Source organism: Sapajus apella, unplaced genomic scaffold (assembly GCF_009761245.1).
Source record: "Sapajus apella isolate SASKATOON/1434 unplaced genomic scaffold, GSC_monkey_1.0 scaffold38, whole genome shotgun sequence".
Taxonomy (NCBI): Eukaryota; Metazoa; Chordata; class Mammalia; order Primates; family Cebidae; genus Sapajus; species Sapajus apella.
In genome coordinates, this window is record NW_022436978.1 from 5,355,697 (window position 1) to 5,378,976 (window position 23,280).

Genomic DNA, 23,280 nt, shown 5'->3' on the forward strand with positions numbered 1-23,280 from the left:
CAAAACCTAAAATGCAATAAAATAAATTTAAAAAAAAATAAATTTTTCAGAAATGAGTTGACAAGCAACTGTTTTTCTGACTGCAACTGGAAAGCCTGACAGAAATAGGTTAAGTGTCACCATCCCCTCATTGATCTATCAAGTCAACAAGCTTCTCTTTTCCTATGTAGTTGCCTAAAGCCTCAAGCACAGCAATGAATCATATCCTACTGTAAATTACTTTAATTAGATAATAGATAATAGAGTCCTTCCTTCTAATACCTAATGAAATCATAGAGTGGATGAGGGAAAGGTGATTTTTATTTTATTTGACAGGGTCTCCCTCTGCTACCCATACCGGAATGCAGTGGCCCAATCTCTGCTCACTGCAACCTCCACCTTCTCGACTCGTTATCCTCCCACCTCAGTCTCCCAAGTAGCTGGGATTACAGGCATGCACCACCGCCACACCCAGCTAATTATTGTATTTTTTGTAGAGGCAGGATTTCACCATGTTGCCCAAGCTGGTCTCCAACTCCTGAGCTCAAGCAATCCACCCACCTCAGGCTCCCAAAGTACTGGAATTACAAGCGTGAGCTACCATGCCCCACCAGGTGAGTTATTTTGAGAGCTTTTTTTTTTTGAGACGGAGTTTCGCTCTTGTCCCCATCTCCGCTCACTGCAACCTCCGCCTCCTGGGTTCAAACAATTTTCATGCCTCAGCCTCCTGAATAGCTGGATTACAGGTGCGTGCAACCATGCCCAGATAATTTTTGTATTTTTAGTAGAGACGGGGTTTCACCACGTTAGCGAGGCTGGTCTCAACCTCCTGACCTCAGGTGATCCACCTGCCTCGGCCTCCCAAAGTGTTGGGATTACAGGCATGAGCCCTGTGCCCAGCTGAGGGCATTTTTAAAAGAGTGAAGTGCCACAGTTGGCAGTTCTCATCCGCCAGAGGACAGAATGAGAGTGCTAAACATGGGGATGGGGCTTGGTGGGGTGGGTGATGAGCAGGTGAAAGATTTGTAAAAAAGAAAAAGAGGAGTTAAGAAGGGTAATCTTTTACTTTGAAATTCTACCTGGGCCACTTAGGAGACGGTCTTCCATTGAAAGTCACCTTAGTGACTTGACTAGATTAGCACCAGAATAACAACATAGGATCCTTGAAAGGCTCTACCTGGGCTGTACTGTGGCAGACAAGGCCAAAGTCTTCAAAAACGGAATGATATCTACTTTAAACACTCTGCACCAGTCACACCACCACTGTCCCTTTCAACTGTCTGTGCCTTTAAGGCTGTTCATTCTGTCTAGTTCGTTATCCCTTTCTCAGGCCGATCAACCCTGACTATCCTTGAGGACCCACAAGAAATTAGTAAGGCCGGCGCAGTAGCTCATGCCTGTAATCCCAGCACTTTGGGAGGCTGAGGAAGGCAGATCACAATGTCAGGAGATCGAGACCATCCTGGCTAACACCGTGAAACCCTGTCTTTCTAAAACTACAAAAAATTAGCCGTGTGTGGTGGCGCGCACCTGTAGTCCCAGCTACTTGGGAGACTGAGGTAGGAGAATCACTTGAACCCGGGAGGCAGAGGTTGCAGTGTGCCGAGATCGTGCCACTACACTCCAGCCTGGGCAACAGAGCTAAATTCCTCCATCTCATGAAAGAAAAAAGAAGAAAAGAAAAGAAAGAAAGGAGAAAGAAAGAAAGAAATTAGTGAGAGACAGTCATCATCATCATAGTCAGCACAGGTCAACTTTTCTTTACAGGTTTGGAGTTTCTAAAGCTGGTCTTGATGTGGAGAAGCTGGATAGCAACCAAAATGATTGAAGGGCTGCGGCAATGGCATTAGCAAGAATGAAAAGAATTAGGGTTACTGGACTTGGTGAAAAAGACATTATGAGGAGAAGGGACGGGAAAGTAATAATCAAACACCATGTATCTGAGAGTAGGGAAGGTAGCTGACGTTCCCTTGCTTTTACTAGAGACCAAGAAATGAACTATACATAGCAAGAAGCTTCAAAAAAGATTTATGAAGGTTCCAAGACAGTGGAATTGACTAAGGGAGTCTGTGAACCCTATTATTATAATTACTTAACCTCATGGAGTTGTCTTAAGAATTACATATAAAAAAAATCTGCGTAAATGACCTAGTACAGTGCCTGGTTCACACTGTGGCTCAAATGATGGTTATTATTATTCTCTTACTAAGCATTCTTTAAAGGCTGTCGGAAAACTTTTGGGGCCACCTAGGAAATCGTAGTATAATCAAATACTAAAATTCGTGTGTGTGTGTGTGTGTGTGTGTGTGTGAGAGAGAGACAGAGAGAGAGAGAGAGAGAGGGAGAGAGAGAGAGAGAGACAGACGCTCACTCTGTCGCCCAGGCTGGAGCAAAGCGGTGCGATTATGTTTCACTGCAGCATCGACCTCCCGGGCTCAGCCTCCCAAGTAGCTGGGACTAAAGGCGCACGCCACTAACCCTCGGCTAATTTTTCTATTTTTTGTAGCGACATGGTCTCGCTATGTTACGTGCTGGGATGCTGAAATTTTTTCCCTTCCAAGAATCCGTCTATAATTATAGCCTCCACGTCATTCTCCCTATTGGAATGTTTAATTGACTAAAACCACATTGCCTCAATCTGCTTACTAAGCGGTGGATCTAGTAAAGACCACATCTCGTCCAAAAGACGGCAGGGCTTAATTAGCACTCAAATGGCAGTTGAAGGTTTGGGTGCAGGGGTGTTCAGATGCAGCCACTTTACTTTCCGAAGGCACACTGGGATAGACGTTCGGCTAAGTACTGATACTTAGGGAGAACAAGAGCGCCTGACCAGGTAAAGACGGCCTCAGCTGCCCAAGCTACACAAAAAGGTGAGGGAGCTAGGAAGTGGCTAGCAAGGAAAAAGTTTCATGCGTTGAGTTGGGGGTCTGAAGCAAGCACCTAACTGACACAGAGAAACGTCACAGGAAAAGGGGTCCAGGAGAGCAGACGCGGAGCCACCAGACCAAAAAGGAAAACGCACTAGAAAACAGCATCGAAGCCACCGCCGCCAGCCTCATACCTGCGCTTCCCGCTCCCCTCCTCAGCGCCCAGTGATGACCTCACCCGCCGGCGCCCAATCCCGTCGAGCGTAGAGCGTGAGGCGGTGCAGCCAAACAGTCACATCCGGGGCTGAGAGGAACCGCGAACGAACTGGGCGTGCGCCCTTGCTTCGTGCCCTCAACCCGCATGGCGGAGCCGCGGGCGCGTCGTGGAGAGGCCGGGCTGGTCGGGCGGTTTCGGCGCCCGCGCTGAGCCGCGGGGGAGGGGCGGAGGACGCCCGCGCAGCCGGTGCGTTTGCCCTCAGTGAGGCGGGGCGCGCGGCGATCGCCCCCGGGCAGGGGCGGGAGTGGTGAAGGCGCCGGCGGTTGGCACTGAAAGGGGCGGTGAGCGAGCCGCTCCGGTCTCCAGGAGCGGCTTGGCCTTCTGAGCAGAGACGGCGGGAAGCGGCGGCGGCGGCGGCCCTCGGGCCGGCTAGTGAGGCGATGGCGGCGCCGGCCCCGGGGGCTGGAGCAGCCTCGGGCGGCGCTGGCTGTAGCGGCGGCAGTGGCAGCGGCGCGGGCGCGGGCGCGGGCGCCGGCTCGGGCTCGGGCTCTGGGGTCGGGGGCCGGCTGCCCAGCCGGGTGCTGGAGTTGGTGTTCTCTTACCTGGAGCTGTCCGAGCTGCGGAGCTGCGCCCTGGTGTGCAAGCACTGGTACCGCTGCCTGCACGGCGATGAGAACAGCGAGGTGTGGCGGAGCCTGTGCGCCCGCAGCCTGGCAGAAGAGGCTCTGCGCACGGACATTCTCTGCAACCTGCCCAGCTACAAGGCCAAGGTGAGAGAGCCCCGGGCCACACCGCTGCCCCCAGTTCCGCTCCTCGGCGCTGTTCTCGGTGTTTTTCATCTAAGAGTCTGACTCAGACGCCTCGCCTCACCAGCTCGCCTTTCCGCGGGTCGGGTCAATACCTTCCTCACCTCCCCCCGACAGAAAGATTCTCTTTTCTTTGGATCGAAGTTCTGCTCCTTAACCCACCCCACTATTGTGATCCACTTTTCAAATTTCTAGGTAGTTTCCGTCACTCATTCAACTTTTGACAGTTTTCCCCATTAAAGGCAGACCACCACTCTTGTACCTTTTAATGCCCTCATCCTAATTTTCTCCCTGGCCTACAAATAGACTTCATTATATTAAATAATGAGGTACTAAGCCCATGTTAATGTAGCATGGCTTAGTATCCTTGACATGGTCTTAGTTTCTAGTTTGCTTTCACTCCACATTTATCTTTTTTCCAACCTCTAATTTTTAATCATTTTTTTATTGTTTTCCCCAAGTTCTCTTTAGTTCTCTCCACTATATTTGAGGCTTACAAGTGAGTGTGCTCCTAGTAACCCTGCTAACTTACAAGATACCGGCTTTTGTAAACATCCGTGGATACTACTTAACATACTGCTTTGTCCTACTATTATTGGCTATTTCCTTGCTGACTTTTTAATAGTTCCACATTGATGGTGTATGTCTCTTCTGTTTGTCATCTAACCTACTGGTTACAGTTTTGCTGCGTCCTTTTTTTTTTTTCCCCCTTAGATTCTTGTGCATATTCCTCCCGCCTTCATATACAAAAAAAAAAAAAAAAAAAAAAAAAAAAGGCAAGGAACAGGTTGTGGTAGGGCTGAAAGGATTCTCGGGCCATATAAACAAAGGGTCTTGGTCTTGGGTTCAGTTGAATGGTTAACAGGTATTCAGTATAGCATTCAACCAAGATCATATATAAGAGAAGATAAAGTCTGATTGCAATGTAGTAAACATAATAAATACATTAGTAACTAAAGCAAAGGATAACATCTTTTTTTTTTTTCTTTTTTTTTTTTGAGACGGCGTTTTGCTGTTGTTGTCCAGGCTAGAGTACATTGGCACGATCTTGGCTTACCGCAACCTCCGCCTCCCAGGTTCAAGTGATTCTCCTGCCTCAGCCTCCCTAGTAGCTGGGATTACAGGCATGTGCTACCACGCCTGGCTAATTTTGTATTTTTAATAGAGATGGGGTTTCTCCTTGTTGGTCAGGCTGGTCTCGAACTCCCGACCTCTTATGATCCTCCCGCCTTGGCCTCCCAACGGGTTGGGATTACAGGCGTGAGCCACTGCTCTGGGCCAACATCCCTTTTTAATGCTAGCTTGCCAACAGGGGTCAGAGTAAGAAGTAATTTTTTTTTTCATGTGAAGCATGTTATAGTAACACCAGTTTTCGTTATAAAAGATAAGGAACATTGCCAACTATAAAGTTTTTCTATTAAGCAAGATAACAATAATAGGACTATTTGCACATGGTAGCTATTCAGTGGATACTGGTTTTAATTTATATAGGTGAGTGCATAAGATTGGAATTTTGTCCTACTTTGAGAAATGTGTAGGTTTTATAAATTTTTTTTAGATTTTATTTTTTCCATAAAGTTTATTGTTTTTACTTGGTTTTAACTAGGAGTTTTTGTTGTTGTTTTTAAAACAGGGTCTCACTCTGTCGCCCAGGCTGGAGTGTAGTGGCACAATCGTAGCGTACTGCAGCCTCGACCTCCTGAGCTCAAGTGATCCTTGTTAGTTTATCCTCCCGAGTAGCTGGAACTACAGGCACATGTCACCACACCAGCTAAGTCTTTATTTTTTACAGATAAGGTGTCTCACCTTGTTGCCCAGGCTGCTCTCAAACTCCTGGGCTCAGGCGATCTTCCCGCCTCAGCCTCCCAAAGTGCTGGGGTTACAGGCAGAAGCCGCTGCACTCAGTCTAAACTAGGAGTTGTTATTGTTTTGATAATTGACTTGTAATAGAAATGTTCACATGATTCAAGATTTATGTTGTGTAATAAATAGATCATGTGTCCATGTGAGTCAACCTTCCAGAGAAGCAAAATGATATCCAGCAAAATGTTTTCCTTTCATCCTTGTCTCCCAGCTACCCAATTCCTCTACATGTATGCAGTCTGTCTTACTATTTCTTTTGTATCCTTCCAGAGATATTTTAGGTTTCTAAAGTTTTTAATACTTGGCCTTTCTGCTATGTGCATCATAGGCCTTGTAGACTTGTACTAATCACATGTTCATTCAGACATTGTAGGACTTTTCTTGAATGTTTTGAGGGTAAAAGATTAATTCAAAAGGAGTCAAATAGGCTAGTAGGAAAGTCTTTAATCTAGTAGGGGAGAAAAAATTATGGAAATAACTATTAATGTATGGTAGAAATTGCTTCTTACTGTTACAGACATTTTTTAAAAGTATACTTACTAGAAGTTGGCTGGGTACAGTGGCTCATGCCTGTAATCCCAGCACTTTGGGAGGCCAAGGTGGGCGGATCACAAGGTCAAGAGTTCAATACCAGCCTGGCCAACATAGTGAAACCCCGTCTCTACTAAAAATACAAAAATTAACTGGGTGTGGTGGCATGCGCCTGTAGTCCCAGCTACTCGGGAGGCTGAGGCATGATAATCACTTGAACCCAGGAGGCGGAGATTGCAGTGAGCCGAGATGATGCCATAGCACTCCAGCCTGGGTCAGAGAGTGAGAGAGACTCCGTCTCAAAAAAAAAAAAATATATATATATACTAGAAGTTCAGTGAAAGGAGAAATGTACAAATTGAGTGGAGGATTGGAGAAGATTTGAGGTTGAGGTTATATTTGAGCTGAATTTTAAAGATGAGGAGGAGTTGAATATTTTAGGAAGAGGAAGTACTCTGAACAGAAGCAAGACAAGAGGAAAGTAAAGGGTTTGTACAACATACATTTTTATTTTAAAACAATGAGTACCAGGCACTATGCTCAGTTTTGCAGTTGCAATGGCAAATAAAACAGACACAGTCTCTTTTTATGAGACAGAGTTTCTCTCTGTCACCCAGACTGGAGTGCGGTGGTGCGATCTCAGCTTACTGCAACCTCTGCACCCGGGTTCAAGTGATTCTCCTGCCTCAGCCACCCGAGTAGGCTGGTCTCAAACTCCTGACCTCAGATGATCCGCCCACCTCAGCCTCCCAAAGTGTTGGGATTACAGGTGTGAGCCACTGCACCTGGCAGACACAGACTCTTATGGATGCCTTGCCTTATGGAGCTTACCGCCTAGTGAGGAAATGGATTTTTATTTTTTTGAGCTGGAGTCTAGCTCTGTCGCCCAAGCTGGAGTGCAGTGATGTGATCTCGACTCACTGCAACCTCCACCTCCTGCTTCAGCCTCCGGAGTAGCTGGGATTACAGGCGCTCACCACCACACCCAGCTCATTTTTGTATTTTTAGTAGAGACAGGGTTTCAGTCTGTTGACCAGGCTGGTCTTGAACTCCTGACCTCATGATCCTCCTACTTGGGCCTCACAAAGTGCTGGATTACAAGCGTGAGCTACCACGCCTGGCCAAGAAATATATATTAATCAAAAAATTACACAGATATAAAACCACATCTGGTAAGTAGTATGAGCGTCCAGTCTACTGGGGAAATGGATATTAATCAAATAGTCACACATGTAAAGCCACATCTGGTAAGTAGTATGTGGGAAAGATACCTAGTGCTCTGATTGTCAGTAGTGGAGGATTTGATGTAGGTAGAGAGGTCAGGGAAGGCTTTCTCAGAGGAAGTGATCCATGTACTGCGACATGAAGGATGATAAATAGGCCAAGGGGAGAGAGAACGGCCTTCCAGGAGGGAACCTGATGAGTATGAGGGACAGAAAATACGTCAGTGTGGCTGGAGCACAGAGAACAAAAGTGATGCTGGTTTAAGATAAGATGGAAGTAGTGGGCTGGGGCCAAAACATAGGGAAGACATTTTGAGTTGTAAGCAAAAAGTATTTAAGGTGTGGGGATTGGTTATATAATTATTTTGCATTTTAAGAGATTATTCCTGACTTCAGTATGGAGAACAGGTTGGAAGGAGACCTTAGAAGTATGGTAGATCCATTAGGAAATAGGTAGTGGAGGAGATAGAAATGGACAGATTTAGTAAGTAAAATCTGCAGAACTTGGCAATAGATTTGAAATAGGGATGAGGAACAGGGTGGTAAGGATGACATCTAGTATTTGGCTCACATAATGCAGAGATCATTTGATCTAGAATTTTTTTCCTTTTTTTTTTTTTGGAGACGAGGTCTTTTTCTGTTGCCCTAGCTGTAGTGCAGTGGACTGATCATAGCTCACTGTGGCCTTGAACTCCTAGGCTCAAGCAATCCTCCCGCTTCAGCTTCCTGTGTAGCTGGAACTACAGGCATGTGGCACCATGCCCAGCTAATTTTTAATTTTTTTTTATAGAGACGTGGTCTCACTGTGTTGCTCAGGCTAATAGGGTAGGGTTTGAAGGAATGGCAGTGAGTTCAGTTTTGGGAGAGTAGCATTTACAGTATTTTTGAGACAGAGATTTCAAATAGGCAGCTGTTGCAGGTTGGAGCTTAGAGGAGAGATCCGGGCTAAAGATATAAAATATTATAGTTAGATTGAATGAAAGGAAATAGTGGGAAATATTGTAAAGATATATCATGGGACTAGATATATCATGGAGGGCCTTGAAATGTAGCCTTTCGTCTATAGTTTGGGTTTTGTTCTACAGTTGGAAACCATAGAAATTTTAATAGGAGAAGGACAAAATAAAGGCTGTACTTTAAAAAGACTAGACTAGATTAGTTGGAGAGGGCGGGGGTTAGTGCCTATACTAGAGATACTTAGGACCTGAACAGGTATGTAGAGGAGAGAAGGGGATGACTGGAGAGCTGTTGTAGAAAACAGTATACATAGGTAGACAGGTGACTGGGTGAATGAGATGAGGAAGATGGAGGCATCAAATGGAACTTCCCAGGAGCCTGGGTAACAGAGAGGGACAGGGGGCAGGTTTAGGACAGCACAAAACAGGAAAGTGGAGTTTGTTAATCTGTTTAGTGTTTTTCTTAAGTTCATGTTTTACATGTCACCACATAGCATTAATTATTTCAATCATACTTGGCATCTGATGAGAATCCTCTAAAGTTCAGACTTAAATTTTAAGCTAGATCTTAATGCTGTTTGCCATAACAAAATCCAGGTTGTGCATGGGACTGTGAGGCTATGGATTGTTTTTTTTTTGTTGTTTGTTTGTTTGTTTGTTTGTTTTTGAGACAGAGTTTTGCTCTTGTTACCCAGGCTGGAATGCAATAGCGCGATCTCGGCTCACCGCAACCTCCGCCTCCTGGGTTCAGGCAACTCTCCTGCCTCAGCCTCCTGAGTAGCTGGGATTACAGGCACGCGCCACCATGCCCAGCTAATTTTTTGTATTTTTAGTAGAGACGGGGTTTCACCATGTTGACCAGGATGGTCTCGATCTCTTGACCTCGTGATCCACCCGCCTCGGCCTCCCAAAGTGCTGGGATTACAGGCGTGAGCCACCGCACCTGGCCGGATTGTTTTTATTTATTAATTTGGTCTTTATTTTCCTTTTGTTTTAGGCAGTCTCACTCTGTCACCCAGGCTAGAGTGCAGTGGTGCAATCTCGGCTCACTGTAATTCCGCCTCCCAGGTTCAAGCGATTCTTTCACCTCAGCCTCCAAGTAGCTGGGACTACAGGCATGCACTACTACGCCCGGCTAATTTTTGTATTTTTTAGTAGAGACAGGGTTTCACCATATTGGCCAGGCTGGTCTCGAATTCCTGACCTCATGATCCATCCGCCTCGGCCTCCCAGAGTGCTGGGATTACAGGCATGAGCCACTGTGTCCTGTCCCCATTTCTTTCTTTCTTTTGAGACTCAGTCTCACTCTGTCTCAGGCTGGAGTGCAGTGACGATCTCGGCTCACTACAACCTCCGCCTCCTGGCTTCAAGCAGTACTCCTGCCTCAGCCTCCTGAGTAGCTGGGACTACAGGCATGCACCATCATGCCCAGCTAATTTTTGTATTTTTAGTAGAGACAAGGTTTCACCATGTTGACCCTGATGGTCTTGATATCTTGACCTCGTGATCCGCCTGCCTTGGCCTCCAAAAGTGCTGAGGTTATAGGCGTGAGCTACCGCACATGGCCTATTTTCCCATTTTATATGAAGTTTCCAGTATCTGTTTCTGTTTCTGTTTCTCAAAAATAAAGACACTTAACATAATCACAATATTGTTATCACATCTAAAAATAAATTTACATAAAATTCCTTAATATCAGAAATGCAGCATTCAAATTGCCACTTGTCTCATAAATGTTAAATGTTCATTTTAAACTTATATTTTCTATAATCAAGATCTGTTTAAGGTTCCCATGGCAAAGGTTGATATGTAGACTATTTTAGTCTACATATTCACTCACCATCTCCCCTACCTCCCGTCTTCTTTGTTTAGGAAACCAGGTTGTTTACTCTCAGCCTGGATTTTGCTGATTTCATTCCCATGGTGTTGCTTGACATGTTCTTCTGTCCTCTATTTCCTATAGAGGTTTGATCAATTTAGATTAGATTTTTTTTTGCAAATTATTTTTTACTAGAATCAATGATTAAAGATTTGTTAGAAAATAAGAGCTACTAAATAGTTATGTGGTACAGAAAGTGGTGGGTAGGCACTCAGGAGAGAGAGAAACAAAGGGAATTGGGTGGCCCTGGCTAAGAATAGCTTAATAGAGGTGGTCTTAGAGGATATGTGGAAGAAGAAAGCACATATAATACTATAAGCAAGAAGAACAACATCAAGGTAGAAAGAGAAATAGGAAGAATCAGATTTGGAGGGCTTTGAAAGCCAGACAGAAGAATTTACAATTGATAATGGTACTAAGTATAGAACTACCAAATGTCGTAGAACTGGGATGAGATGTACTAAAGGTGCTGTTTTAGAAAGACAGGTCTGGAAATAATTCAGATAGAGAGATGAGAACTGAGTTTGGAGAATTTGGTGGGGACAGAGGAAGGGTAGTCACCAAAAAAAAGAAAACAATAGAGGATCAGTCCCAGGAAGATGTCATAGAAGCTTGAGGAAGAGAGGCCGGGTGTGGTGGCTCACACCTGTAATCTCAGCACTTGGGGAAGCCGAGGTGGGCAGATCACCTGATGCCAGGAGTTTGAAACCAGCCTGGCCAATATGGTGAAACCTGTCTCTGCTAAAAATATAATAATTATCCAGGTGTGGTGGTCCACGTCTGTAATCCTAGCTACTCGGTAGGCTGAGACGGGAGAATTGCTTGAACTCAGGAGGCAGAGGTTGCAGTGAGCTGAGATTGACCGACAGAGTGACTCCATCTCAAAACAAAAGTTTGAGGAATTGTGAAATGTGAAATTGGAATTTATAAGAATTGGGGAATAGGCATGGGGAAATATATAATTTATAGTGAATTATTGATATTATTCTTTTGAGTTACTTAGTATTTGCTATTTTGGGGACATTTTCCTTCCCCATTTAATCTTTTTTCTTTTGTTTCTTTCTTCTTTTTTTTTTTTTTTTTTTTGTGACAGGGTCTTGCTCTGTCACCCAAGCTGCTGGAGTGTAGTGGTGTGATCTCAGCTCACTGCAACCTCTGCCTCCTGGGCTCAAGCACTCCTCCTGCTTCATCCTCCCAGGTAGCTGGGATTACAAGTGTGCACCACCACACCGAGCTAGTTTTTTGTATTTTTACTAGAGTTAGGATTTCGCCATGTTGCCCAGGCTGGTTTTGAACTCCTGAGTTCAAGTGATCTGCCCACCTTGCTTTCCCGAGTGCTGGGATTGCAGGGGTGAGCCACCGCACCCAGCCCCTGCATTGAATCTTATGTTTTGTTTTTATAAGTGCACTTTATACGTATAAAGCAGATGGGAAAGAAATTGGGAATGCTTCTGTTTTATAGCCTCCTTTTAAATACATAGAATACCTGAAACAAATAGTTCTTCTTTTTTTTTTTAATCTGTGCTCTGCAGTACAACAAAACAGTAAAGTACTGGTGAATGGTACATGAACAGGTGATGAGAGGAATGGATACCTGACTTCTCTTTGGGCCTCTTGCACTGACTAGCAGTTGAAATCCCTGAGAAGGACTAGGTGACCTTTAAGGATCTTTCTAAATGCTGACATTCTGTGACTCTGGAATTGATTTCTCAGGGTAACTGAAGCAGTAGCTCCCAGCCTTCCACTGCTTTTGGGTAATTTGACTACAGTAAAGAAGTGATTTTTTTAAAAAACATACAAACCAGGCAGGCCTAGGGACTTCAACCTGTAACCCCAACTACTTGGGAGGCTGAGATGGGAGTATCACTTGAGCCCAGGAATTCAAGGCTGCAGTGCACTGTTGTGCCACTGCACTCCAGTCTGGGTGACAGAGTGAGACCTTGTCTAAAAAAAAAAATTTAAAACATGCAGACTGAAAGTTTAAAATTGTTTATGAGAAATTGTTATTATTTGTATAGAGTTATTTTTATACCCTCTTTATTTCAGAAGTGTAAACCTTTGTATTTACTGAAGAGTCAACTAGCTTGTCTTATTGATAACTTCTCTTTATAAATTCTAATAGTTGAACTTAGATGCTATCTAGGGGATTATTTGATTTGGTGAAATGAGATGGGTGATTTTTTATTGTATGAGTCATATTCAGCAAGTAGGCTGAGGATCTAAAGTGGTTTGTGTTTACTAAAATTTTTCATAAACTTTAGAGCTGCTATGATTCAAGTTTCTGTTTTATGTAAAATATAATTCTTACTGATGACAGCATTGCCTCTATGAAAACTGTACTTCTCAACTTTTTGATATAAAAATATCAAATATAAACAAAAGTAGAGAAAATAGTTTCATGAATTTCCTTATACCCACCACCAAGCTTTACCAGTGATTAATTTATGGCCAGTCTAGTTTCATGTTTATATCACACACACTCCAACTCCATCTCTAGATATTTCAAAGCAATTCCCAGATATCATTATTTTATTCATAAACAGTATTATCTCTAAGATACAAGAATTCTTTTTTTTTTTTTTTTTTTTTTTTTGATGTTTTGAGAAATCTGTTTGAGGAAATACTGCAATTTTGGTCAGTGATGAAACGGTTGGCAGTTATTTTTAATGTTATCCAATTTATTCTGTTAGTATACCATCCTGAAACTTTAGCCATTATTTTAAATACTTGTGTTATTTAAAAATATATAACTTGGTTATTTAAAAACATGTAGCCTGAAGTTTGGGTACATTTTAATATTTAAGAAAAATAAAATTTTCATTTCTTTGGTCTGTTTCTCATTTTTTTAGATACGTGCTTTCCAACATGCCTTCAGCACTAATGACTGCTCCAGGAATGTCTACATTAAGAAGAATGGCTTTACTTTACATCGAAACCCCATCGCTCAGAGCACTGATGGTGCAAGGACCAAGATTGGTTTCAGTGAGGGCCGCCATGCATGGGAAGTGTGGTGGGAGGGCCCTCTGGGCACTGTGGCAGTGATTGGAATCGCCACAAAACGGGCCCCCATGCAGTGCCAAGGTTATGTGGCATTGCTAGGCAGTGATGACCAGAGCTGGGGCTGGAATCTAGTGGACAATAATCTACTACATAATGGCGAAGTCAATGGCAGTTTTCCACAGTGCAACAATGCACCAAAATACCAGGTGAGAAACGGGGTTTTCTTAAGTATGAGCCTTCGTCAAATCACACCTTAATTTGTTTTAAATTTGCAGATTTTTATATAGCAGTTTTGTTTGTCTTTTTGGTAACTTTTTATTATTTTTATTATTTTTCCAAATACCCAAACTTCAAGGAGATGTTTTGACAATTTTTAAATAAATGTATAAATGATCTATCTCATTATTTGTTTCCTAATACAACTTTAATCAGTCTCTCTTTGCTCCAGATCAGGGTTGGCAAACCTTGTCTGTAAGGGCCAGGTAGCAAATATTTTAAGCTTTGCAGTCCATATGGTCTCTGTCACAACTTTTTTTTTAAATGTCATTTTCAGGGTAAGGATCTGTCACAACTTTCAACTCTATAGCACAAAAGCAGTCATAGATAATATGTAAATGAATGAACATGGCTGTATTCCATAGACCTTATTTATGGGCAGCAGGACAGCTGTAGTCTAGGGACCATAGTTTGCCAGTTCATGCTCTATATCAAGCTTTGCACAGCCTGCATGGAGCCCACGATGGCTTTGAATTCGACCCAATGCAAATTCATAAATTTTCTTAAAACATTATGATTTTTTTTTGCCTTTTTTTTTTTTTTTTTTTTTTGAGACCGAGTCTCACTCTGTTCTGTTGCTGAGACTGGAGTGCAGTGGTACAATCTTGGCTCACCACAGCCTCCACCTCCCGGGTTCAAGCAATTCTCCTCCCTCAGCCTCTTGAATAGCTGCAACTACAGGCATGTGCCACCATGCCCGACTAGTTTTTGTATTTTTAGTGGAGTTGGGTTTCACTGTGTTGGCCAGGCTGGTGTCAAACTCCTGACCCCGTGATCTGCCTGCTTCGGCCTCCCAAAGTGTTGGGATTACAGGCGTAAGCTACCACGCCCGGCTGAATTTTTTTTTTTTTTTAAAGCTCATCAGGTATTTTTAGTGTGTATTTTATGTGTGACGCAAAACAATTCTTCCAGTGTAGCCCAGGGACACCAAAAAATTGAATACCCCTACTCTAGATGGCCATCTTTCCTATATCATGGCACATCCAAGTCTTTTTCTAAGCTCCTTACCCCAATAAATACATCTCTATGTATGCACATGCACACATACCTGCTGTTTGTGGATTCAAAGCCCCTGGAGGCATCAGTGATTTCTGTAGAGACAGGCAAATTCAGGCAAACTGCTATAGTTTTTATTCTTTTCATCTTAGGCTTAAGGCTTACTCATTTGACTCTAGAGTTAAAATCATATTTCCTATTTGTAAAAGCCATATTTATTACTATACACTCAGCAGGGTGTAATATACAATAATCTGATAAGAAATTGGAAGTCTTTAAAGAATCAGAGATTGCATATTTCAGAACCACATGTGACATGAAAGCTCCAGCCTCAAGAAGAATAGAAAGAAAAGTAAAAATAAATTTAATAAAAAGAAGAAAAAAAAAAAAAAAAAAGCTCCAGCCTCAGTAATGATCTCAAGTCAAGCATACTAAAACAGAAGAACCAAAAATACATCCCATTTTCTGAGGTATAAAAGCTGGAAGGATTTTTTTTTCATAGAATGTTTCCTCGCTATCCTTTTAGGCTCTGCAGATACTATAGTGGGAAGTGTGTCTAGACTTTATCAATAAAAAGGAAGTTCTGTAACTATCCTTGTAATGATTTTGTAAGTGAAAGCCCTTAAGTCTTTGTTTTTCAGAGAACATGCTCTATGGCTTCAGTCCTTTTAAATTTATTGAGATTAGTTTTATTCCAATATGTGGTCTGTTTTGATGAGTGCCCCATGTGTGCTTGAAAAAATGTATATTCTTTTGTTGAATGGAATATTCTGTAAATGAGAATTACGTGAAGTCAATTGATAATGTTCAAGTCTTTATAGTGTTACTGATTTTGTGTCCTACCTCTTCTATCACTTACTGAGAGGAGTATTGAAATCTCCATCTATTATTGCTGATTTGTCTTTTTCTTCTTTTAGTTCTGTCACTGTTTGCTTCATGTATTTTGCAGCTCTGTTACTACTGGTGCATATACATTTCTAATTGTTGTATCTCCCTGCCTGATTTATTTTTCTGTTATGAAATGACCTCTTTTGACTCTAGAAATACTCTGTCTTTATGTCCATTTTTTTCTGATTTGAATACAGCCATTTCAGCTTCCTCATGCTTATAGTTGCAAAGTACCTTCTTCTTGTATCCTTTTATTTTTAATCTGTCTTTGTATTTAAAATGGATCTCCTACACAGAGACTATCTAATCCAGTCTCAGTCTCTGACTTTGAAGTGTTTCAGTTGTTTACCTTTAATGTAAGTGTTGGACTGCTTGATAATTGTCCTTATCTCTGTGCCTCTCAAGCTGTGTTCTTGTTTTCTCCCCAACCTTGTTTAGGTAATTTTCTTTTCTTTTTTTTCTTTTCTTTTTTTTTTTTTGAGATAGGGTTTCACTGTAACACCACGGCTGAAGTGGTGCCGTGGCGTGATGATCTTGGCTCACTGAAACCTCTGCCTCCTGGGCTCAAGTGATCCTCCTGCCTCAGCCTCCAGAGTAGCTGGGACTATAGGTGCTCCCCACCAGTACCCGGCTAATATTTGTATTTTTTGTAGAGACAGGTTTTCACCATTTTGCCCAGGCCGGTCTCGAACTGCTGAGCTCAAGCAAACTGCCTGCCTTGGCCTCCAAAGTGCTGGGATTACAGGCATGAACCACCGTGCCCCACCTAAGTTAGATAATTTCTGTTGTTCTGTCTTCAAGTTTATAGATATTTCTTTTGCCATCTCAACTCTGCTGTTGAGCTGGGCTAGTAAATTTTGTTTATTGTACACTTCAGCTTTACAATTTTCATTTGGTTCTTTTTTATAGTAAATTTCCTTTTCTCTATTGAGTTTCCTTATTTATTTACTTATACTATATTTTTTAAAAATTCTTTGGATATATTTATAATAGCTGCTTTGAAGTCTTTGCCAAATCCAACAGTTAGGCCCACTTGGGTTCAGCTTCTATTGATTGCTCTTTTTCCCCCAAATATGAATCACACTTTCCTATTTCTTTTCGTATCTAGTAATTTTTTTACTGAAACCTAGACATGTAGGTAATATGTAGTAGTAACTCCTGAATGTTTTGTTTATAGAAACAGCTTTATTCTTCTGAAAAGTATAGGTTTTCTTGTTTTAGTAGGCAGTTAACTTGCCTATACTCAAAACTATAAGCTCTGTCTCTTGTGATGTGTAGCAGCTAACATCTGCTCAGTTTTTTCAGCTTTGCTGCTTTTTCAGCATGGTTTCCTGGGGATTTACCCTGTGCGTTTGTATTATAGTGGTCACTCAGGGATTTGGGCAGTTAATTCTCAAATTTTGGGGTTCATCCTTTCTGTGGTTCTGTTGCTTCTGGAGTTCCACCTCCAAGTTTCCAGTTGCTCTGCCATCTCCCAAGTGTTACCCTCTGGCACCTAAAGATGGTAAGACTTCTGCTTTCTCCCCCTTGTGCTTTGGGCATGCTGTATGCTCAAAGGTGAAGCAAATTTGCAAATTTCACCAAGAGTAATAGTTGCTTAGCTTCAACTTCTGTAAAAAAGGGATAATTCCTAGGATTGGTGTGAGGATTAAATGGAATAATACAAATAAAACACAAAGACTCAACAAAATTAGCTTTTCATTTCTAGTTTGTTGTTAATATTTTGTTGGTAGGAGTAGTGCTGGTGGTGGTGATCTGGAGGTTTTTAGATCCATAAAATGGGGTGTGGGTTAATCTGTGAGGTAGGCAAAGGGAGGAAAAAAGCAGATGTTGGCAGTTACTGTTAACAGGAAATACAGTGAAGGAAAGTAAATGACAATAGCAGGGGTTATCCTAGTCAGGAGTAATTAAATTTTGATTGCAAACATAAGGACTTTCTGCTTCCAATTTTGTAGATGCAACATCCTTTTATAAATGCAAACTATAAAGATGAAGCATTCCTTTTTTTTTTTTTTTTTTGGCTTGCTTTTCCAAATGGGAAAAATGGATATATTGTGCTTCCAGTTTTGTTTAATAATCAGATGTTTCAGAGTTGTGAACCACAAATTGACTATTTAATAAGCCTATTCTATATTCTGCCTTAGAATTTAGAGCCAGATTTGATTATTCATGATTCCACACATGTGTAACTGCTTTGTAAAAACTTTAAAAGCTATGTTTCTTACTGTGATTTTTAAAATTGTGATGAAACATACATATTTATTATTTTAACCATTTATAAGTATACCATTTGGTGGCATTATATACATTCACAATGTTTTGTAACCATCACCTCTATACCCAAAACTTTTTCCTCACCCCAATATAATCTCTAATATGTTCATTCCCTATTTCCTTCATTCCCCACCCCTGGTAACCTCTAATTCTACTGACTATATGTATTTAGTATATGTGTTTAGTATTTACTATATGTGTTCTAGATACTTTATATAAATGGAATCATACCATTTAGCCTTTTGTGTCTGGCTCATTTCACTTAGCATAATATTTTCATGGTTCATCTATGTTGTGGCATGTATTAAAATTTTATTTCAGTTTATGGCTGAATAATATTCCATTGTATATATAATGTAGTAATTTAAGAAGCTGATTTAGATTGCTCTTTTCGGTAAAATATGCCAAGTTACAGATTTTAGTGTTAACCTCAAGAAAAACCTTTAAACATGGCTGGGTGCAGTGGCTTATGCCTGTAATCCCAGCACTTTGGGAGGCTGAGGCGGGCGGATCACCTGAGATCAGGAGTTCGAGACCAGCCTGGCCAACATGGTGAAACCCACATGTCTACTAAAAATACAAAAATTAGCCAGGTGTGGTGGCATGTGCCTGTAATCCCAGCTACTTGGGAGGCTGAGGCAGGAGAATTGCTTGAACCCAAGAGGTGGAAGTTGCAGCCAGCTTCATTCACACCACTGTACTCCAGCCTGGGCGATACAGCGAGACTTCGTCTCAAAAAATAAAAAAGAAAGAAAAACCTTTAAACAAAGAATAAATAAAATCAATCTAGGCAGTGTTCAGGTGGAACATTTAAATTGTTAGTAATTAAATGTAGATTCCATGTAAGTCCTTAAAAACAAAACTATCAAAGTAAGTATTTGTGATGAGATTGGTGTGCATTACCCAGGCTGGAGTGCAGCGGGCAGTGGTGCAATATGGACTTTGTACCACCACACCCAGCTAATTTTTCTATTTTTAGTAGAGATAGGTTTTCACCATGTTCACCATGTTGCTCAGGCTGGTCTTGAACTCCTGGGCTCAAGCAATCCGCCCACCTCAGCTTCCCAAAGTGCTAAGATTACAGGCGTGAGCCACCATACCTGGCTAGATGTATGTCCTTTTTTTATAGATGTTTTCTCCTGACTAGAAAGCTTCCCTTCTGATTTTTCTTTTCTTCTTCTTTTTTTTTTTTTTTGAGATGAAATTCGGCTCTGTAGCCCAGGCAGGAGTGCAGTGGTGTCATGTCAGCTCATTGCAACCTCTGCCTTCCGGGTCCCGGTTCAAGCAATTCTCATACCTCAGCCTCCCAAGCAGCTGGGATCACAGGCATGAGTCACCATGCCCAGCTAATTTTTGTATTTTTTAGTAGAGACATGGTTTCACCATGTTGGCCAGTCTGGTCTTGAACTCCTGACCTCGTGATGCACTCGCCTTGGCCTCCCAAAGTGCTGGGACTACGGGCGTGAGCCACCGCGCCTGGCCCTCTTCTGATTTTCCTAGATAGCTTTCAGGATATATGTTCTTAATATTTGCAACTTCTTGATTTGTATCGTGTTTCTTCTAACTATGCCTTTGGCAGATTTTCTTCTAACCTTTTCATGTCTGTTTGCAGATAGGAGAAAGAATTCGAGTCATCTTGGACATGGAAGATAAGACTTTAGCTTTTGAACGTGGATATGAGTTCCTGGGGGTTGCATTTAGAGGACTTCCAAAGGTCTGCTTATATCCAGCAGTTTCTGCTGTATATGGCAACACAGAAGTGACTTTGGTTTACCTTGGAAAACCTTTGGATGGATGACGGTGGCTTTCTTGTGATGAAAGATAGAATGGAGGAGAGATCTGCTTATGGGAAGTAGAACCATGAAGTGACAGTGTCATATGTGCATGTCCAAGAAACATCCTGAAAAACACATGAAGTTGAAAACTGGAGAAGCAACTCTACACCAGAGATTATCTTCGTGTTTCCTCTTTCTACTGGGCCAGAAAAATCCTCAGGGTTGCAGTTGGTTGAGTGGGCAGTTGACATATGCATGTTGCAACAGATGTTGTCTCTAAGTTAGCAATGTGTTATTTGCAACTTTAAAGGTGAGATTGTAGAGATGCTGTCAAAGGGATAAGATAAGGAAATAGCAAGATTTTTAAGTAGTGTGTTTGTGAAGACTGATCCCATCTTACAACTGCCTGTTATTTCTCCAGTCCCTTTTTTTCCAGCCAGCTTGACTATTAGAAAATTATGAAACTGGTTGAGTTTTATTTAATATTTTTAATATATTGAGAAGCATGGTCTGCCTGGACTGCACTTCTCTAAAAGTGAGATATAAAATTGTGCAGCTATTTTAAAAGTTGTATATACAATATGTGTGTTTAAAAAAAAAACTGTAAAAAAAAAAAAAAGGACAAACAGTTTGCTTTGTTCTAGTTCTAATTTCTTAAAAACCACTACATGGTTACAAAATTGGAATAACATTTGGAGACAGTTCGGTTAACTACAAAGAAGAGGATTTTAAGAGAAGATGTGTTTTATTGACTCATTTTGTATTATTTTTGGCTTATAGTTCCCATGGCTGTTAGAGTCTGGTTTGTTTTTGTTTTTACTATCAAAATTGTAGTAAAGATCTCTCAATCTCCTGGCTAAAGATTGAGGGAAGACAAATCTATTTCTAATTATACATATATCAGTAAGGATGTTCTCAACATCATCATAATGTGCATCTTTTGGTATCCGGTTTTATTTTTGGCCTTCTAAGAAAGTGTCTCCTAACCAGAACGTTGCCATTTGCTCTTATAGGCCTCAAATATTAAAACTATTAGTCATAGAGCTTAGGAAAAAAAGAATTGATTAATGGTTTTTTTATTTTGTAACCTTATAATGCTGTAGATATTATCAAAACAACTTAATTTCATATTGTTTACATCATGCAACTAATGTAAGCCTCAGACTCGTTATTGGGGCTATAAAGAAAATGTTTACTTACCCACCTGAAACAGGTTAAGAATATTCTTAACCTCATTATAGGTAATTGCCCCCATGGGACTTGAAATATAACACCTTGTGCTGAAAACTTCAGGTTGGCAATATTTGAAGGTTTCATTGTAGAAGAGTTTAACATTAACTCCTGTTTTGACTTACAAATCTTATTTCTCATCACTAAAAATGCTTTTGAATTAATAATCCAACACACATGAGCTGAGAGTTTTTCTTTTGTTAGAAAAGAAACTAACATCATCTTTCTGTATGAAAGTATAAATTGTATGGTTTTAGGTACATAAGAATTGACAAAGGAAAGCGAAATCTTTGTACTTCTGAGTTATTGCTGTATTTATATTTTGTTTTAAATCTAATAAGGGACAGCAAGCTGCCGGCTGGGATTCTTGGGTTGCTCCTTGAGAGTTAAGATTGTCAATACTCCTATGAAGCAAGGGATTTCAGCCATAGAACAAAGGTTTATTGTTGCCACCTGAAAGGTTTACAAGTATTTATTGTGTATTTGATACATTGCTTGAAAAGATGAAATCTATTAAAGATTCTTTTTCATGTCATGTTAAGAAGAAACCTCCTTGTATAGAGTGAAATTATATGTTAAATGTATTAGAGAATATAGAAATTGATTTTTCTTGGTGTAGAACAACTCAATTCAGCAAAGTTTAAAATTTTATTAAACAAGAGAAGTGATTCAGGATGAAGATTCACTTGTTAGAAAGTGATCAAGTCCTTTAAGTACTTGTTTCTTTTTCAGGTTGTGATAAGGGCATTCCAAGAGGTTTTGTTGAGAATTTTGTTTATAATTGTCTCTTTTGTTAGTAAACATTCATTTGCAGCAGTTTTGAAGGTGCTGAGTGGAAAACAGAAACACATGGTTATTGCATATTGGACCTAGAATGAAATAATTACCTAAATATTTAACAAGCCATTCTTAAAGATTTAAGTTCCTGAATATCTCATTTGCAAATTATATGCGATGGAGGTTAATAGCATGAGCATCTGGGTAACGAAGAGCCTTCATTTATAAGCTGATAGGTAAATTCGTCACTAGAAACCAGTAGTAGCTCTACAGAATATTAAAACAAACTGCTACAATGTTCAAAGAAATGGAATATCTTTTTCATTGGTGCTGAGAAGAGCATTTAGGTAGAAGACAGTTGCACCTGAAGATTGAGTATAAATCATCCAAACCAATGGTTCTTAACATTGGCTGTACTTTGCAGTCACTTTGGAGTGTTCTAAGAAGCATTGATCCTTGGGTTCCATATGCTAAGATTCTGATGTTGGTCTGTAATGTGACCCAGTCATAAAGATTTTTAAAAACTTTCTGGGGCATTTCAACATGTTGCCAAGGTTGAGAACCATTGATCTGAAATTCACCTTGAGTTTTCTCATCTGCAAAATAGAAAAGAAAAAAAAAAAATCCTTGCTCCCTCCCTTCACTACCTCACAAGGATATTGAGGGTAAAGGAGAAAATATGGGAAAGTGCTTATGCTGTGGATAAAAAGTGCTATTAAAAGCAAAGTGTAGTGTTCTATTTCAATTCATAGTATGATCAGGAAAAGTGTAACTGACTATACTTTGTTGACTTGGGAAACCTGGAGCACTTCCTTTGGTTCTTTAACGAAGCATACAGTTGTGGAAGCAGACATTACTATTCTTATTCCTACTATGGTCTTCTGTCACACTTGAGATAGGCTGTTTTAATTACCTGGTTTTACATAGGAAAGAAGAATATTAAGGCTTAAATTATGTAATGGTCAATGACTCATAATTCATTAAATCTTTTCATACAAGGAATTTGTGGTTAATGTCATTTCATAGTTGCCATTATTTTTTCATTATTTGACATGAATGTTAAACCATTTATTTCATCTCCCTCATTCACATTAAGTGTAGATACAGATTCGATAAGACACCTAAAGCCGGTAGGATTTACACAGTTGAATATTTGAAACCATTGTTCAACGACTAGGCATTTTCTGCCTTTTAGAATGATTTGAGTAGAGAAAGAGTTTCAAAAATAACAGAGCCCTAAACCATAAAGAAGCTATTATATAATGAACTTTTATTTGTTTTTGGAGACAGGGTCTCACTCTATTGCCTAGGCTGGTCTTGAACTCCTGGGCTCAAGCAATCTTCCTGCCTCAGCCTCCCAGGCAGCTGGGATTACCTGGTATACATTACAGTGTATGCCACCATACCCAGCTTTAAGTCGACAAACTATATAGACTGTCATATTAGTTTTTCTTGTTCTTTTGAAGAAGCAAGCAGTTTGAAGAGATAAACTTAGGGAGTGTGTGTGTGTGTGTGTGTGTGTGTGTGTGTGTGTGTGTGTTTTGAAGACAGAGTTGCTCAGGCTGTAGTGCACAATCTTGGCTCACTGAAACCTTTGCCTGCCAGATTCAAGTGATTCTCATGCCTCAGTCTCCCGAGTAGTTGAGATTACTGGCATGTGCCACCACACCTGGCTAATTTTTGTATTTTAGTTGGGTGGTGGGGGTTGCCATGTTGGCCAGGCTGGTGTCGAACTCCTGGCCT

General features: G+C 41.0%; 2 protein-coding genes across 3 annotated transcripts in view; one reads left to right on the forward strand and one right to left on the reverse strand.

Annotated features, from left to right (window-relative positions):
* The window catches only part of WDR53 (WD repeat domain 53), a 15,684-nt gene extending 12,488 nt beyond the window's left edge, over nucleotides 1-3,196 (reverse strand). Inside the window, exon 1 of one of the 2 annotated variants that reach the window (XM_032298130.1) lies at nucleotides 3,041-3,196. The gene's annotated coding sequence lies outside the window, so the exon portion shown is untranslated. The remainder of the gene's footprint in view (nucleotides 1-3,040) is intronic. The other variant, XM_032298131.1, reaches the window with a different exon arrangement.
* Nucleotides 3,170-22,539, forward strand: FBXO45 (F-box protein 45). The gene is made up of 3 exons (XM_032298132.1): nucleotides 3,170-3,833; nucleotides 13,171-13,527; nucleotides 19,368-22,539. The coding sequence occupies exons 1-3, from the start codon at nucleotides 3,504-3,506 to the stop codon at nucleotides 19,551-19,553; spliced, it is 873 nt and encodes a 290-aa protein (XP_032154023.1). The 5' UTR covers nucleotides 3,170-3,503; the 3' UTR covers nucleotides 19,554-22,539.
* The last annotated feature ends 741 nt before the right edge of the window (nucleotides 22,540-23,280 follow it).

Bases quoted from the DNA above. Each gene is read 5' to 3' on its own strand.
- FBXO45 (XM_032298132.1), top strand. From the start codon at position 3,504: ATGGCGGCGCCGGCCCCGGGGGCTGGAGCAGCCTCGGGCGGCGCTGGC. The intron at 3,834-13,170 runs GTGAGAGAGCCC...TCATTTTTTTAG, and splicing joins TGCCCAGCTACAAGGCCAAG to ATACGTGCTTTCCAACATGC. The intron at 13,528-19,367 runs GTGAGAAACGGG...GTCTGTTTGCAG, and splicing joins ACAATGCACCAAAATACCAG to ATAGGAGAAAGAATTCGAGT.